General features: G+C 35.3%; 1 protein-coding gene across 2 annotated transcripts in view; it reads right to left on the reverse strand.

The window, feature by feature from the left end:
- The window catches only part of LOC101737074 (uncharacterized), a 240073-nt gene that overhangs the window by 29415 nt on the left and 195148 nt on the right, over positions 1-15510 (reverse strand). For both annotated transcript variants that reach the window (XM_038010911.2, XM_004929973.4), the window contains 3 exons: positions 11235-11307; positions 6154-6321; positions 2490-2688 (listed from right to left, as the gene is read on the reverse strand). In XM_038010911.2, coding sequence (XP_037866839.1) covers positions 2490-2688; positions 6154-6321; positions 11235-11307 — 440 coding nt within the window. The remainder of the gene's footprint in view (positions 1-2489; positions 2689-6153; positions 6322-11234; positions 11308-15510) is intronic.

Genomic DNA, 15510 nt, shown 5'->3' on the forward strand with positions numbered 1-15510 from the left:
AGTCTTTTATTATTCAATGACGCCGTGAATGTTTATTTAAAATTTCTTCATACAGCAAGAATCCTTTAATTTAATTTTTGACATTTTGAAAACACCGCCGTTTTCGTGGATAAGAAAAACGTGTGATCTTCGAATCTCTAGACATATCTTTAAGAGATACGTCATAAAAACATATCGAATCGCTCCTTGACCATGATTTAATCGAAGCTTAAGAAAAATAAAAAATAAACCAACAAAAAGTAATTGGACTTTATGAGGTATTGGCGTCGTGGCTAGAAGCACTAGTTCGCATTGAACTTGAGAAGATGATATCAAGCGCGTGGTTTTTAGTGCGGAAGCATATTTTTTTCTTAATTGTTGCGATGATCTGACCACAAAACGTACGAGTGTTTTTCTAGACATTTATTTGATCGTAACAGAGATTGAATATTATATTAATTGTTATCAATCATTGCCGAATTTTCAGGGTAATACGAAAAATAAGGGTCGCTCTGTGTCGATGTTTTAAAAATTTTCTATTTTTTTTATCTGTGCGTTTTATGTGTCCGTGCGGAGGTTTTCAAATAATTATAGCTTGTCAGTTTAGTTATCTTGAATACTAGCAAGTGGGCTGGCTAAAAATTAGTGGAAATAACAATTAATTTAATGTTTCTTATCCTGCTGATACTATTCAGGATATTAGAGCGTAGTTATAAAAAATATTGTATTATCATTGGACCTTGATGGATGATTGGACGTCTTGAAATCGATAAAAATTATGTTTAAAGATTCCGTTGCATACATACTTATAAACCAAACTTATAAAAGAATGTTAAAAATCATTGTATTTCTACGTTATGCTTAGTTATAAAGTAGGTATGTAGTATCTTTTCAACGTGAAAATGTGTAGATTATACGACTAATATTGATTTTTAAGGGGTTTTATGATCTGGTAACTAAGACCTTTAAGTCATGTCTTATTTTAATTTATATGCTTGTTTTTATGAACAATGATAATATGGAGTGAAATGAAATGAAATTAAGACGATTAATTTGAGACATTAATCAACTGGAATGAAATTAAATGAAATGAGATGAGGTGATATGAGATGAAATATAATCTCAGTAAAATGGTGGTCATTTACTGAGATTTTTTCAGTGGACTTTTTGGATGATCCCGAGAAGTTCCGTCCAGCGGCTTTGTTTCATTTTCCCACATTTGTGCATTTTCACAGAGATTAAACAGTTAATAAACCACCGTTATTGCACATTTAAACCTGAAGAAACACTAAATAGACAAAATAAAACAAATCACACAACTTCACTCCTCGCGTTCCCGTCAAAAAGTAGACTATTTTTTTTTGATGAGCATTCGTTTGTAATATTATACGGTGTTAGTTATCACATAGTATGAAAATTGCATTCTATATCCACAATTTTACTTGCAAATAAATGTATAATAATTTTGCTATTCGTACACAATTCAATATCTTATTAATTTGAGGCGAACGTTTGTGTTCGTATCCGGTTGTCTGACGTGGACCTTGCTTGTAATGAACAACTGCTATTTTCTAAGCTCTGAGTAAATAGCCATTTCAATTTGGTATCTATTTTATAGAATTCAAACTGTACTGTACAATTTAGTGTCGCGTGGGGCCTAACAATGGTTTTTATTTAGTAGCATTGTCTGGTACTCAGAGGCAAATGGCAGAGTAGAATCGATGTATGCCGTAGACATGAAAAAAGTAGGAACAAAAGAAGATTATAAGACTACCAAAAACAGAACGCAAAAACGTAAGCAGATGATCTAGTCAGAGCGTTGCGTGTCTTCATATACGATTTACTAGATTTTATTAATACCAGTAGCTTCATCGTTCATGCTAGTAGAAAAATATTTTATGGATGCATAACAAAATACTAAAATAAAGTGAAGTGAACAGAAATTATAGTTTTTCTTGACACCGGAGGCAAGCTTACCTTAAGATAGCTGGTCACTATTGGTCATGATCATCAGCATTATGATCGTTAATATAGATTACATCACTAAATATTACTGGAATACCAAAAATATTAAATCTGTATGTCTGTTCGAGTTATTATTGTTCGGGCGTCGCATATCCGTTCGAATTGAAACTTTTAGTGGTTTATAGCATTTCAGTAAACGTTCCAAAATCTACCAAATAACAACAATGATAATTGATAGCAGCTTTAAAATCTCTACGAGTCGACTTGACGCGAATATGCGATAGGTTTTTTTTATATTGCTTAGATGAGTGGAAAAGCTCTCGTCCTAGCTGTGGTTAAGTGATTACCGAAGCTCATAGACATCTACAACGTAAATGCAGCCACCCACCTTGAGATATGACTTCTAAAGTCTTAGTATAGTACAACAGCTGCCCGACCCTTCAAACCGAAACGCATTACTGCTTTAAGTCAGAAATAGGCAGGGTGGTGGTACCTACCCGTGCGTCCTACCATCAGTAAAATAAGAGTAATAAAGTGTGACTTACTTGGGGGGAGCTTGGATTTCAGCATGTCCATAGCGACGACGTTGATGACCAGCACCCAGATGGGGCACTCGAGGAGTTCGTTGTCAGACTTGACAAATGCTACAGCACTGAGACACTGGGTCTCAAGCCTTCTTCGGTCCGGATACGCGCGCCGCAACTCCCGGTTCACGTTTGACTGGAACTTCTTCATGTCGAACAACTAGAGGGCACGAAGCATTTGAAAGATTTAAATTTACGGAAGAACGTTCTAGACTACATTTCTACCGTTTAACTTTGATTCTTTCTAAGGCAGTTGCGCGCATAAATAAGAGATTATCGTTAAGACAACCACAGGAGAGATTTTTAATTTTTTTTTTCATTGGACTAGATTGGTCAACGATCTCTTGGCTAACCTGGTGCTTAGTGGTTTACCAAACTAATAGGTATGAACAATGTAAATGCCGCCGCCCACCTTAAAAAATGAGTTCTAAATCTCAGTTCTATAGTACAACGGTTTCGCGGCAGAAATAGGAAGGGTTATGGTACCTTCCTGTGCAGTTTAAAAAACGCCCTACCATCAATAATTTTATACTCACTATAAAAGCGGTAACAACGTAATTACATTAGCCGGCACTAATCTAGCTCTAACGATTGAAAATGAAATACAAATCTTAACAGACAATATACATCCCAATCATGATCTGACATAAGATAAAGAACAAGTAGTGATGGAATTAATACAAGATTTTTTATCTTAATTAACAATAAACGTGATGAACTAAACAAATAGACGAAAAAATTGATGAGGCTGTTCGTTGAGATGTTATCGAATTAATATTATGTAACAATGCATCGTGTGTAATGAAAGGGCAGGTAAACAAAAGTAAAGTTAAGAAGTGTGAAGTCAAGTATGAACAGTACTAAATAATTTCTGTAAAAAGTGTTTTAAATAATAATCACCTGTTGAGAAATAAAAAGGATAATAGTTTGATAGTTACGTCACTCTATATTGTAGGATATATTACAAGTACTTTAATTGAAGTATTCTGGAATTGGCGACACTAGTATAGAAACTAACTGAGAATGAGTATATCAGAGGAAGTGTGAAAGTAGCCCCGGTAATTAACAAATTAAAGAGCGTGGTATGGACATGTGATACGTAGAGAGAAGATGCATGTGACTAGGAGATGTATGGAAATGGTAGTACAGGGTAGAGGGGGAAGAGGTCGACCGAAGAAGACATGGATGGAGTGTGTGAGTGACGAAATGAGAGAGAGTGGAGTGAGTGTTGAGCTGACGGCTGATAGAAAATAATGGAAGAGAAAAATTAACTGTGCCGACCCAACCTAGTGGGATAATATGGAGAAAAAGAAGAGTATAGAAACTAACCAAAATATAAAGAGATATTTAACGTTAATTTATTCATTGCACAAAAAACAAAAGATTTTATATCTTATAGAGGGAACCCTGATAGCGTAAAAAGTAAAAACGCCACGTCAGATGCACCAAAGAAATTGAATGAGGCTTATGAAGTCGTTACATAACCGGTGCACTTTCAAGACGTCACTGCGGCCTTACATCAAGATGTCCGACCAGACGGTAGACAACGGACAAGGAGAGATTTTATCTACAAAAAAGTCGCCGCCTTCGCTATTCGTAAATCATCAGAACGCCGCCACACAGCGGTCCGTTGACGCGCTTTTGAAAATTTTAATCAATGAAAGAATGCGTGTTGCTTCATTGTTACATTACGACAGTGACTTTAGTTAATTGCTCGTTCTCGGAACGGCCCGTGATGAATAACATGCTCTCGGTTTAAAATTGAAAAATGATGTCTTCAACTCAAGATCTTCAAAACTGGTCGACTTGACTGCATTGTTTCACATTAATTTAGTCACAAGGGAATCCGTTGTGGGAACGGAGACGAATCGCACAGAAAAAATCTCAGAGATCAATGTTTCGACACATGCTGGTATTGTTTAAAAGGAAATCCTTTTAAACGTGTCTGCACTTTCATGAGAGTGGTCCATATTGTGCGGACTTACAACACCAAGCAAGCCAATATAATTATTCGTTTCGTAAAACTTTGGATCGAAGCATAAGAATTTTGCAATGTATTCTTAAACAGAGTTCGTTAAGTTGTTTTAGCTCAAACAATGCGTCTTGCTTTCGAAGAAGTTTGTTTTTGTTACTGTTGCGAAACTATAGATTTGTTGTGGATTGTGTTTTTTCGTTCCTTCAGGCATATATTTTCGCATTGTTGGTAGCTTACGTATGATGACGATGCATATGAAGTCGTCGTGGCCTAAAGGATAAGACGTCCGGTGCATTCGTGTTGAGCGATGCACCGGTGTTCGAATCTCAGGCGGGTACCAATTTCTCTAATGAAATACGTATTAAAAAAATGTTCACGATTGACTTCCACGGTGAAGGAATAACATCATGTAATAAGAATCAAACCCGCAAAATTAAGTAATTAAGTAAAAGTATAATTAATTCGAGTTCTTTCTCCACTAAAGCAATCGTACAATTATATTTAGAAAGAACTAGAAAAGGATAGTCATTTTGTTAAGAAAAATATCGTGGCAATGTCATGGTCACAATGAATCGTGCATCACAATCTATGCAGTCGTGATGCACCACAAATGACCAAGCCACAATGCAACGCACATTAGAGCAATTTCTGGCCTCTTAATATTTTTTCCTCAATGATTATTGTCTTTAATAATGATGAACGCAGGTAATTTTGGTTCGAATCTGGATAGTGAGGCAATTCCAACGTGCAGTGTGCTTATAATGTCATAAGGAAGTAAGTGTAATGAAGATAATTTGAAGCTTTAACTAACAACATGTAAAACAAAATGAAAATGTAATAGCGTTGAGGAACAAATTAAAATTCTTGAATTGATTATAATTTACTCGATATAAAATTAGTGTTACTCAATTTGTTAAGATATATCGTTATGTAAGCCATAACATCTTGACGAACATTATTATTACCAAACACACCCGTTCTGTATAGAAACAAAATATTGTATCTAAGAAGATTACCTTGTTTGTTCACTTTATAAATCGAATTCTCGAGCTATTTAGATAAAGCTCAGATTTGCTTGAGACTTTAGAAAACTGTAATTCGGATCATGTGTGTTCTGATGCAACAGGAAGGATAAATTCAGAGCATACATATAATTAGGCGCATATATCGTATTAATCGCTCGTACAAATAGCCGTCATTAAGATGATTTCATATTATAACCTACCGTGTATTATAGACGCCAGATCAAGAAATTAGTATGTTGTTAATCTTACATTTGCGATAGACCTCTCCGAAAACAAAATACAATCTAACGCTATACGTCATGTATACAATTCAAATTTTCACATGCTTACTACCAGTAATAGCTTTTTTTTTTTATTATTGCCTTTATATGCAGACGGGCATATGGCCCACTTGTTGATGAGAGGTTACCGTCGTCCATGGACTTCAGCAATGCCAGGGGCAGAGCCAAGCCACTGCCTACCGAGTTTACCTATCCATACAGAGAAACATTTGTTTTCAAAAATAGTTAATGTTCCAATTTTACAGGAAAATCGATAAGTATGTTATATTTCGTTTTTGGTGGGTCACACTTTTTGATTGCTAATCATACGAGAATTATGTGATTATTAATAATATAATGGATACCTTAAAAATCTTTTCCTGCTCCAACGAATATCCGGGCAGTTTGAGTATATCTTGTCCGATGGCCGTCTCTTCATTGCTAGAGGCTGCAGTACTCTTCACAAACACGCTACTCTTGGAGTAGCGTCTGATGAGTATATTACCGGCGTCGTCCATTTTGATTTTGACACCCTGAAAACGAAAGCCTTTGTTTTAAATATTTCAAATAGGGTCTTAGGAATAAGGATTAGGTAAAACCGACGGTCAGTTTTAATACAGCTAAGTTACTCTGTCTTTGTTATAACTTTCTCAAAATTACATTAAAAAATTCACTACGCGCATTTTTGCCTCTCCTGTAAAATTTGACTTTAGCCTCATAATGCTGTATGCCTCTGAAGTACAGAATTGGAGAGCTCGTCGGTGGTTTAACGAAATATGGAATAAATGCGTTGAAATTTTAATTTTGGTGTATGTAAATTTGATATCACTAACAAGGCTATTTGTATGTATGACGTGGTCTTCATTAATCTCATTCTGATTTGTATCAGTGTGAAGGTGTTCAACAATGGAATGGTTTTCAATAATCGTCCCACCTATGACATCAGCGACCTCAACTAGTTCGCTGAAGCGTGTCAAAGTGTTATTAAAATGTAACGGATATAGGTAGAATAGTTCAAGGAATAAAATTCTTGGCCTCAATTTCCATTTTAAATAATCTTGTATGTATTTTACTTTTCAAATTAATGTGGGTTAATTCAATTAGCATAACAATAGCATAAAAATAATTACGGTCGTCTAGTCAAAAGCTAATTGAAAAAAAGGTCACGAAGATGTCCTTTTTAGTCTCCAAATATAGACAGGACAGCAAAGTTTAGTTAGGACAGTAGTAGATTACCGTAAGGGCTCAGAATACAATCTACAACATGTTTGAATTCATACTATTGCGTCGTTTTGATTGTTATCAAGACATATTTTATTGGTGATTCTTGTTTCAGTATTCTACGCAATCAGTACAGTCTTTTAGGTGCGTGATTTTCTTTTTAATACGCTTTTTTTTGTCACACTGCTATTTCTTCATTGTTGTAGTCATCCACAGTATTTTTAATACAATCACAATTCAGACTTCAGAATCGCTAATAACAATCTAAATTATTACTAATGAGGATTTCGCTTGATTGAATTGTGACAGCGACAAAAAAACGATTTCGTTAATGGAGATTTTTTGCATTTAAATATACCTATATATATATATATTCATTTACAAATTAGTAGTTTTTTTTCTTATTTTTTTTCTACTGGGTTCACTGAACCTGTAGGCAAGTTTACGAAGCTCAGCCTGGCGAATTTGCTAACACTAGCCCTAGCAAAGGCAGTGCTTCGCTGAATCTACCATCGAGTCGCGACCTACTGAGATCCGGCGAGAAACTCAGTGGGCCGTTTGTCGATAAAATTGAATAATACCGTTGCATCTAATTGGATATCATTAAATACGATTAACAATAATCCACTACAAATATTCCAAGATAAAGCAACGATTTTTTTTAAACAAATGTATTATTTGATGATAACATATTGTTGATTAGGAATTTTAGTTTAAATAAGATTCTAGTTTGAAAATATTAATAATGAGTAAATTCTAATATGTGTCAGCGTGTAAAAACCATGTTTATGGTCCTTGTGCCTACAAGATGAGAGTACGGCCCACCTAATGGTGAGGGTTACCGTCGCCCATGGACTTCAGCAATGCCAGGAGTATATCCAAGCCGCTGGTCTACCACTCTACGGGCCTCGTTTGACGAAGGACATGTCATAGCACTCAGGAAACACCGTAGAGGAGCGCTCATTCCAAAGTAGGATGGTACGTGGCAAAATAGATATCTGGAAACACACTGTGGATGAACGCAGTGGTTTCAGGTAGAATGGATGAACTCTACTCCCCTGGCGTGCGGCGCGATGATGAAAACGAGATGATGGGATCATCGCAAACAATCCTTCAAAGCACTCCCCATAGAACATACGGTACAAAATACAGAGAGAACCAAAGATTCTCCGCAGACCCAGAAGTTCTAAAATTGTTCACAGCCGTAACGTATTCACCATGTATAAAATTTACGTCGTTAATTTGCTTTGCACGAGCTGTTTGTGCTTTAAACATTTGGCTGTGAGTCGATAGAAGCATAAGAGTGTCATCTTTAATGAATAATGAAATGTTACAAGTTTGAGATTAAGTAAACATCAACTAAATCCCATTTTAAATTGAGTAACAAGCAAAATGAACAGAGATTGCTCTTTTAGTTTCGGCCATTGTTGTAAATGACGTCATCGTTATCTTTAATTTTCATTGTGGTTTTGCTAGTAGCGCTTGTTCTAGTAATAATAATACTCTGAATATTACTTGCAGGGGTGTCACCGGATCCGGCAGCGGGATATTTTGTAAAATTATGGTTTAAGGGAACCCGTTTTTAATTGTCTTACGCCACTAAATTTCGTAAGTTCAGCGGCCCGTATCTAAGTTGTTCGTAGCCAAATCGCACCTAATACATAATGACACCCATATTTGTATAATGGACAAGCCCGTAACGAATTAAACTCCTCCTTAAATGTAATTGAAAATGTCTAAAGAACACATACATACATCCAAATGTTCTTTGTAAAATAAAAATTCAAGAACGCAATCATTAGGCACGGCTAATAAATATTTTGGATACATTAAGCTACCGGCCTCACTGGTCAATGATAAACGATGTGTATATTAAAAAGAAATTATAAATTGTTAAAAATATAAAACAAAACAAACAAAAAAAAAATTGAAACATCAAAATAAACATTTAAATCGAAATTCCTTTGTATTATCGACCTTGCGTTAGACAGTCGACGCATCTAATTTGAATATCAAAATTTCCATCCTATTGTCGAGGACTTGTTGGTTTCTACTCGCGATTGTTCGTTGATTTTATAACAAGATTTGTTATGTTACGTGTTATACACCATCGCTTCCTGTTATAATTGCCTTGCGAACATCCATTGTTAGTTGAAGCAATTCGGATGATGGCTCGTCAAAATTTTTTGCTGAACATCGCCAAAGGTCTGGATAATCTCAGATACGACTCATTCGTTTAGTTTAAATAATGATCTCATAACCTTTTAATTGGCTTTTGAGCTGAGTCAATGTTTTTTTGTCATGAAAAATTAAAATTATGTTTTGCAGTTAAAATAGAGAGCTTGGACTGATAAACGAATTGGAAACATATGTCAGCACTGTATTGTATTGCTACGGCTGGCATTTTGTTCAGATTATTATTTTCTATTTTGTATAGTATTATCAAAATTACGGCATAAAATGAAGGCATGCCTTAGTTTTCCATACGATTACACGAATAAAATATTTTTGGTATCCCTCACTTAGATGCGAACATTTCAATAGTTATCGAGGTTAAATCAGGAGATACTGGTCCCTGTTTTCCACTTTTTTGCCATTCAACCATAGACACAGTATTTTTTTTAAAAATCCTTCCCTATTAATTCCCAACTCATATCCAGTGTATAGGATTTTGTAGGTCCACTTGGTTTCACTATTCTGCGTTGAGGAAGTAATGTATTCTTTATTGAATTATAAAATAATAAAATAATTGTATGATATACCAGATAGTCTGTCAGGTTTACTGTTCATATTTCTTAAGATGCGCAGTGGAATTCACGATGTGTTGTCTATAAGCTTAGAGTTGAGAGCAGAACTACAAGCTGAATAAGTTAATCAAAATAGAGTTTTAGAATTTCCGTTCAATACTCCAGTACCACAGCGATGTCATGCATGCGTCGTGGTTGACATTGTACCAAATTCTTTAATGTATTTTTTATTTACGAGTTTTTTTGAATGTAACTGACCGACTGATTGTATCCCGATTTCAAGTTTCTATTACATAATAATGCGTGATGTAATGTTGTTTAAGGACTATCTAAAGGTGCGGTATTTTGTTTTCCTTTATCGACAACCTTGCATTCTGACGATAATTAACAAAAAATCTACAATTTATGAGGTTTTTTTTGCGCTTAAGGCACCTGCCTTGTGTCCATTTTTATTAGGAATATTAGTTTTAGGATTGCCTATTTATGATATTATTTAGTAGAAATAATAGATACTATATTTAGGGACGGATAAGATAGTACTAATAGATGGTAAACAGTCGACGTCGCCCCAGGCAGGTCATTTCGGATCCTCCCGATCTATTAACGGTGCTTTTAGGTACCTCAAGCACTGGTCACCGTTCTCGTCGAACCTTGCGACGAAGGGTTCGGCAAGTAAGCTAACCCATAGATAAAGACCACTGAATTTCTCGCCGGATCTTCTCAGTAGGTCGCGTTTCCGATTCGGTGGTAGATTCTGCGAAGCACTGTTCTTGCTAGAACCAGTGTTAGCAACGTCCCCAGCCTGAATAGACCTGAGAGCTCACCTACACGCTCGCTTATGCTGGCATAGCCTCTTAATGCTTAGGTAGGGAAAAAAAAGGTACTAATACATGAACTAGAAATTCCCTTTCCATCAAGTATTCCTAATAAAAAGCCGAATGGATTCATGAAAAGCTCACCAAGACTTTTTCGGCATAAAGGGGTCTCAAATTGCATTTTCAAAAAATCAATCTGAAAATTAGTCTTGCTAGTTATCTATATATCAGGATATAGAGCTATGCTATCTCTAACTAATACATTCCTACTACTACATTCCTACTACTACATTATCTAACCTTATTTCCAGTGGCAGCAGCTTCTTCTCAAAAAAAATTGCCTAGCCAAAATGCTTCGAGCTTCCACCTCTAATTTCCTCTTAGTTTTACGGGGGAAGGATGATTGTTAAACTACGGGTTAACACTGCATATTTCTGCCATAAGTCATTGTAGCATAATACTGTTAGAGCTCACACTTAATACACCATAGTGGGGGGCGGCAATGGACACGTCCATTAATCTGATAAATGAGGTCGTCTCTTAATCTAGAGTCTAGAGCATCAAAAACTTATACGATGAGGCTACTTTTTATATGAATAAATTTTGGGAAAGTAGCTCGTAGTGTTTGTATGCACTTACTGATATTTAAAATGATATAATTACCTGTCCTACGTGTCTTTTCAATTCATCCGTCTTCTGATCTCTATGTGGATTATCGAAGCCGCATAGACCAATTCTGCAAAGATAGAAAGAAAAGTTTAATTGCTAGTGACATTGGCATGAAGGCATCAAAATTCAGAACACGATCTCATGTTTTGATGTAAACTTCTCCTGGAACGATGCCAAGCGAAAGAATTGCTTTAAAATGTGAAAAATATCTTTATCATAAATAACATCGTATTGTTTACGAGGATTGGCAACCGCAACGACTATTTGCATGTTACTATGCGGTCGTAATGTGCAACATTGGTTTTGCCGCGAGAGAAAATTTATTTTACTATTTTCATAATTTATATTGTAAAAAGAACATTTGGATATTATTTAAGCGAGACCTTAAAGTACAAAATAAAACTTTAAATTAATTTCCAGTGTTATTATAATGCGCAATTTCCGCATGCTTCGAAGGATTTCTTTAGCAATAAAAATATCCTTTAATCATGCATGTCAAGTTAATACTACCGACTCATCGTCTCGCAGTATTTAACATACTTGATTTTTGTGTCTGTTTACTTAATACTTATAATAATATATTGAGGGGTGAAAAGCTATTTGGTTTAAGCAACAAGCAACTTTACCATTTAAAGTTAAATTTGAAAGAAATATCATAACAAAAAAACTTCTTCAGCTTCTTCAACATCGAAATGTTGGTGCTAATAAAATGCACCTTTAATTAGAAAGATAATTGTCGTGTATGAAGCGAAATGTCCCACCCCTCGATACAGTGAGTTATATAGTATATAGTTTATTTATTCTGGTGATATATTTACATTTATAGAAGAAAGCGCGAATATTTCTTTATAATATGCTATAATATGTTGTTTTTAAAACGTACGGACCAGTGAATTAATAATGCAAACCCCTGCATTCACGAGCCCTGAGATAAATGAAAAAAGATTCTCCCTATCAAATCTCACGTATCCTAAAAGAATTCGTAGACGCATTAGTATTTTGTAAACGTAACCTATCGAAGTATCGTTTTCTTAAAACCGTACCTTGGCATTGTCATGTGAATCCACGGCGTTCCCTTATTATTATTCAACATAAAGACGAACTGCCTCTTATGTATACCGATCGAAGGTTTTTGTATGCGTTGTTACAGTTTCTTTTATAGGTATTAGTCAAAGGATTAGTAACGAAAGTTTATTACGCTTCAAGAATTCGAAGTTAGGTTTATGGTAATTTCGGTTTGCGTAATGCATTGTGAAAGTACTTATGTGTATTTAGAAACGTAAGGAATTCCGTTTGTTAACAACACGATTAAAATAACATAGTTACGCATTAATAATTATTACATTTTGAGAAAAAAAAAAAAAACAACGAGAATTAGTTGAGATCTATGACTAAATTAACAACTACTTCGTATTCAATAAAGGAGAAAATTTTATTTTTAGTCCTAAGCTGATAGCCTTGAGAGGCCATTTCAGCGTAACCCTAACAAGTTGGTGAGCTCACGGGGCTTAAACGCACGACGTTGCTAATACTGGCCCTAGCAAGAGCAGTGCTTCGCAGAATCTACCACTGGACCGGAAACGCGACCCACTCAGAAGATCCGGCGAGAAACTCAGTGGGCTGTATCTATGGGTTAATTTACTCGTCGAGCCCTTCGTCGCAAGCACCCTTTGGCGAGGACGGTGATCGGTGCTTGAGGTACCTTAAAGCACTGTTAATGGGTCGGGAGGATCCGTAATGACGTGTTGAGGGCGACATCGACTGTTTACCATTCGGTCCACCGGATCGAGTATGATGGCAGCAATGTGTAGATAATAATGTTATATATTTTGAGTAAATAAATATGTTAAATAAAATAAAAAAACGAATTTTAATTTTTCAGTACAAATCGGCAATTTCTAATAGAACACTAAATAAAACATTGGTGGTAGGGCGTCTAACTGGTTGTAGGTTGTCAACCCACACGGGTAGGTATCACCATCCTGCCTATTCCTTCTGCAAAGTTCCGTGAAATACAACTTAGTAATTCTTTTCGGCTTCTAGTATAGGACAGCCGTTGTACTGTAAAAACGGAGACCTAAGAACTCATGTCTCGAAGTGGGTCGCCGCATTTACGATGTTGACATCTATAGGCTCCGATAACCACTTAATATCAGGTAGGCCGTGAGCTCGTCCACCCACCTTAGCAATAAATAAATGAAACTATGTACTTCAAAGATTCGATTTTATTTCGTTCTATTTTTGAGACTTCGTTCACAATGCTTGGTTATTATGTTTCGGTCCACTTACAAAATTATGTAGTTATATGATATTACAGGACGTAAAGATTACCTCCCTTTTATTTTGTTAACACCGACGATTTCACAGTCCTTCGATATAATTGTCAATATCACAATAACGGTCATGAAGGCGATAATTGAATTGATAATACGCCATGTTCGTACGTGGCTGTGTAGCATTGTATTATGTTCTGATATAGTCGAATTATCTGACCTCTGGGCGCGCTTTAGAAAAATGAGAAGTGGGTCAAGTTCTATTGTTCGGAGCTGAGATATTATTGAGGGGATACTGATTTTAAAGTTTCTAAAATTAACACATTAGAACTACTTCCAATTATTAGGTCAATTTGGCTATTCTAAATAACAATCTAATAAGGCATTTGTGTAAAAAATGTAGTTAGATATTTATATTACTTTATCATTTTTAAGTTTAATATAAATACGTTTTAAAATTATGAATAATAAAAAATAAAAATAAAATAATAAAAAGGAAGTTACTTCAATACCTACATCGCAACGAAATTATTAGCTGGCTATTCATAAAAAGGATAATGGTATCAGTAGTATCAGTAGTTATAAATATTTTATGAACAGATATGAGTAGAAGGGTTATTTGGATAATATCCGGAAAAGCACCCCACGCTTTTATTACAATAAAATCATTTTTTCTTACACTATTTTTAATTCAAATTTATTAAAATTTTCTATAAAAGCGTATTTTGTTAGTTCTTTTAAACTATTATTTGTTTTTAATTTTTTAGTTGAATTTCATTTTTTTAAATATTGAATTGTCATCGGTCCTTAATAAGTATACCAAAATTCGAGTTAATCCAACGTTTTGAAGGGGGTCAAAATCATGTTCAAAGATTCCGTTACAAACATACATGATACGTCTGAAGCTAATAAAAGCGTATAAAAAAGAAAGTAATTACAGAAATCTATATCGCAACGAGCAAACCCTTGGCTTCCGATTCGAAATCAAACTTCTGCCTTTAAAAGCGTATTAACAAAATACGTTAAGTACAATTCGAAGTGATAACTTAGATTAATTAGTTTGGTCGGTCGGTTCGCGACAGGCGGTTCGAGTTGGTTCGAGTGAGCGGCCCGACCTTGGCTCCGCTCACCGGCTACCGTCTGACGTGAACACCCACTTGGAGACAACGAATATGTAACTTGCTACAATTAACAAGTCACGGCTTTTTTATTTTTATTATTTATAATACCATAAAGGATATGTAAAATTTTTGGGATTAAAAAAAGACGTGTGGCACTCGGGGACTGCCGCGGTAAAGCTATTGCAAAGCATTTTTTATCAACTTATGCAATTATAATTAGACAATAGTAATTTAATATTAAAACAATAATAATAAAAACAAGACCTAGCTATATTTATAAACATTAACAAAAGCAAAACATTAACAGTCCCCTTCAGACTCACAATCTAGACCGCGTGAGAAAGAGAGATGGGCAGACTTTTCATGATGCTCATGCAGTGCGACGTCACGCCGCTCGCTTATTCACAAACACTACACCAGCGCAACGTGTGAATGTGTTGAACGTGAGCTACATAGTAGGCGTAGTGGGGGTGTCAGGTTATTTTTGTTACGGAATTTCTTGGTTCAGTCGCCGCGCTCAAGGCTCGCGATAGAAGCTATGCAATAGCTTAAAAAAAAACTTATGTGGTTGGTATAGAAATACACTGTTGGACTTTTCTTTGGTTTGCTCGAGTTGTAGACATAATTTCGTCGTAATACAGTCATCCTTCGAAATTTAAAAAATAAAATAACGCAATAAAAATGCGAGTTTAAACCGTAAAAGTACTATTAATAAAGCATTGATTAGCCGACTTAACTTAATAGGTTAATAGGCTCTAAAAAAAAAGCATTGGTTCATTCGCTACCACTTGATCATGTTTGGTATCATTGCAATACTGTGCAACAAAATGGTTGTCTGTAAACCATTTCCGAAATCATTTTATGTAGCCGAAAGTT

The sequence above is a fragment of the Bombyx mori genome, chromosome 5, assembly GCF_030269925.1.
Source record: "Bombyx mori chromosome 5, ASM3026992v2".
In the NCBI taxonomy this organism is placed as follows: Eukaryota; Metazoa; Arthropoda; class Insecta; order Lepidoptera; family Bombycidae; genus Bombyx; species Bombyx mori.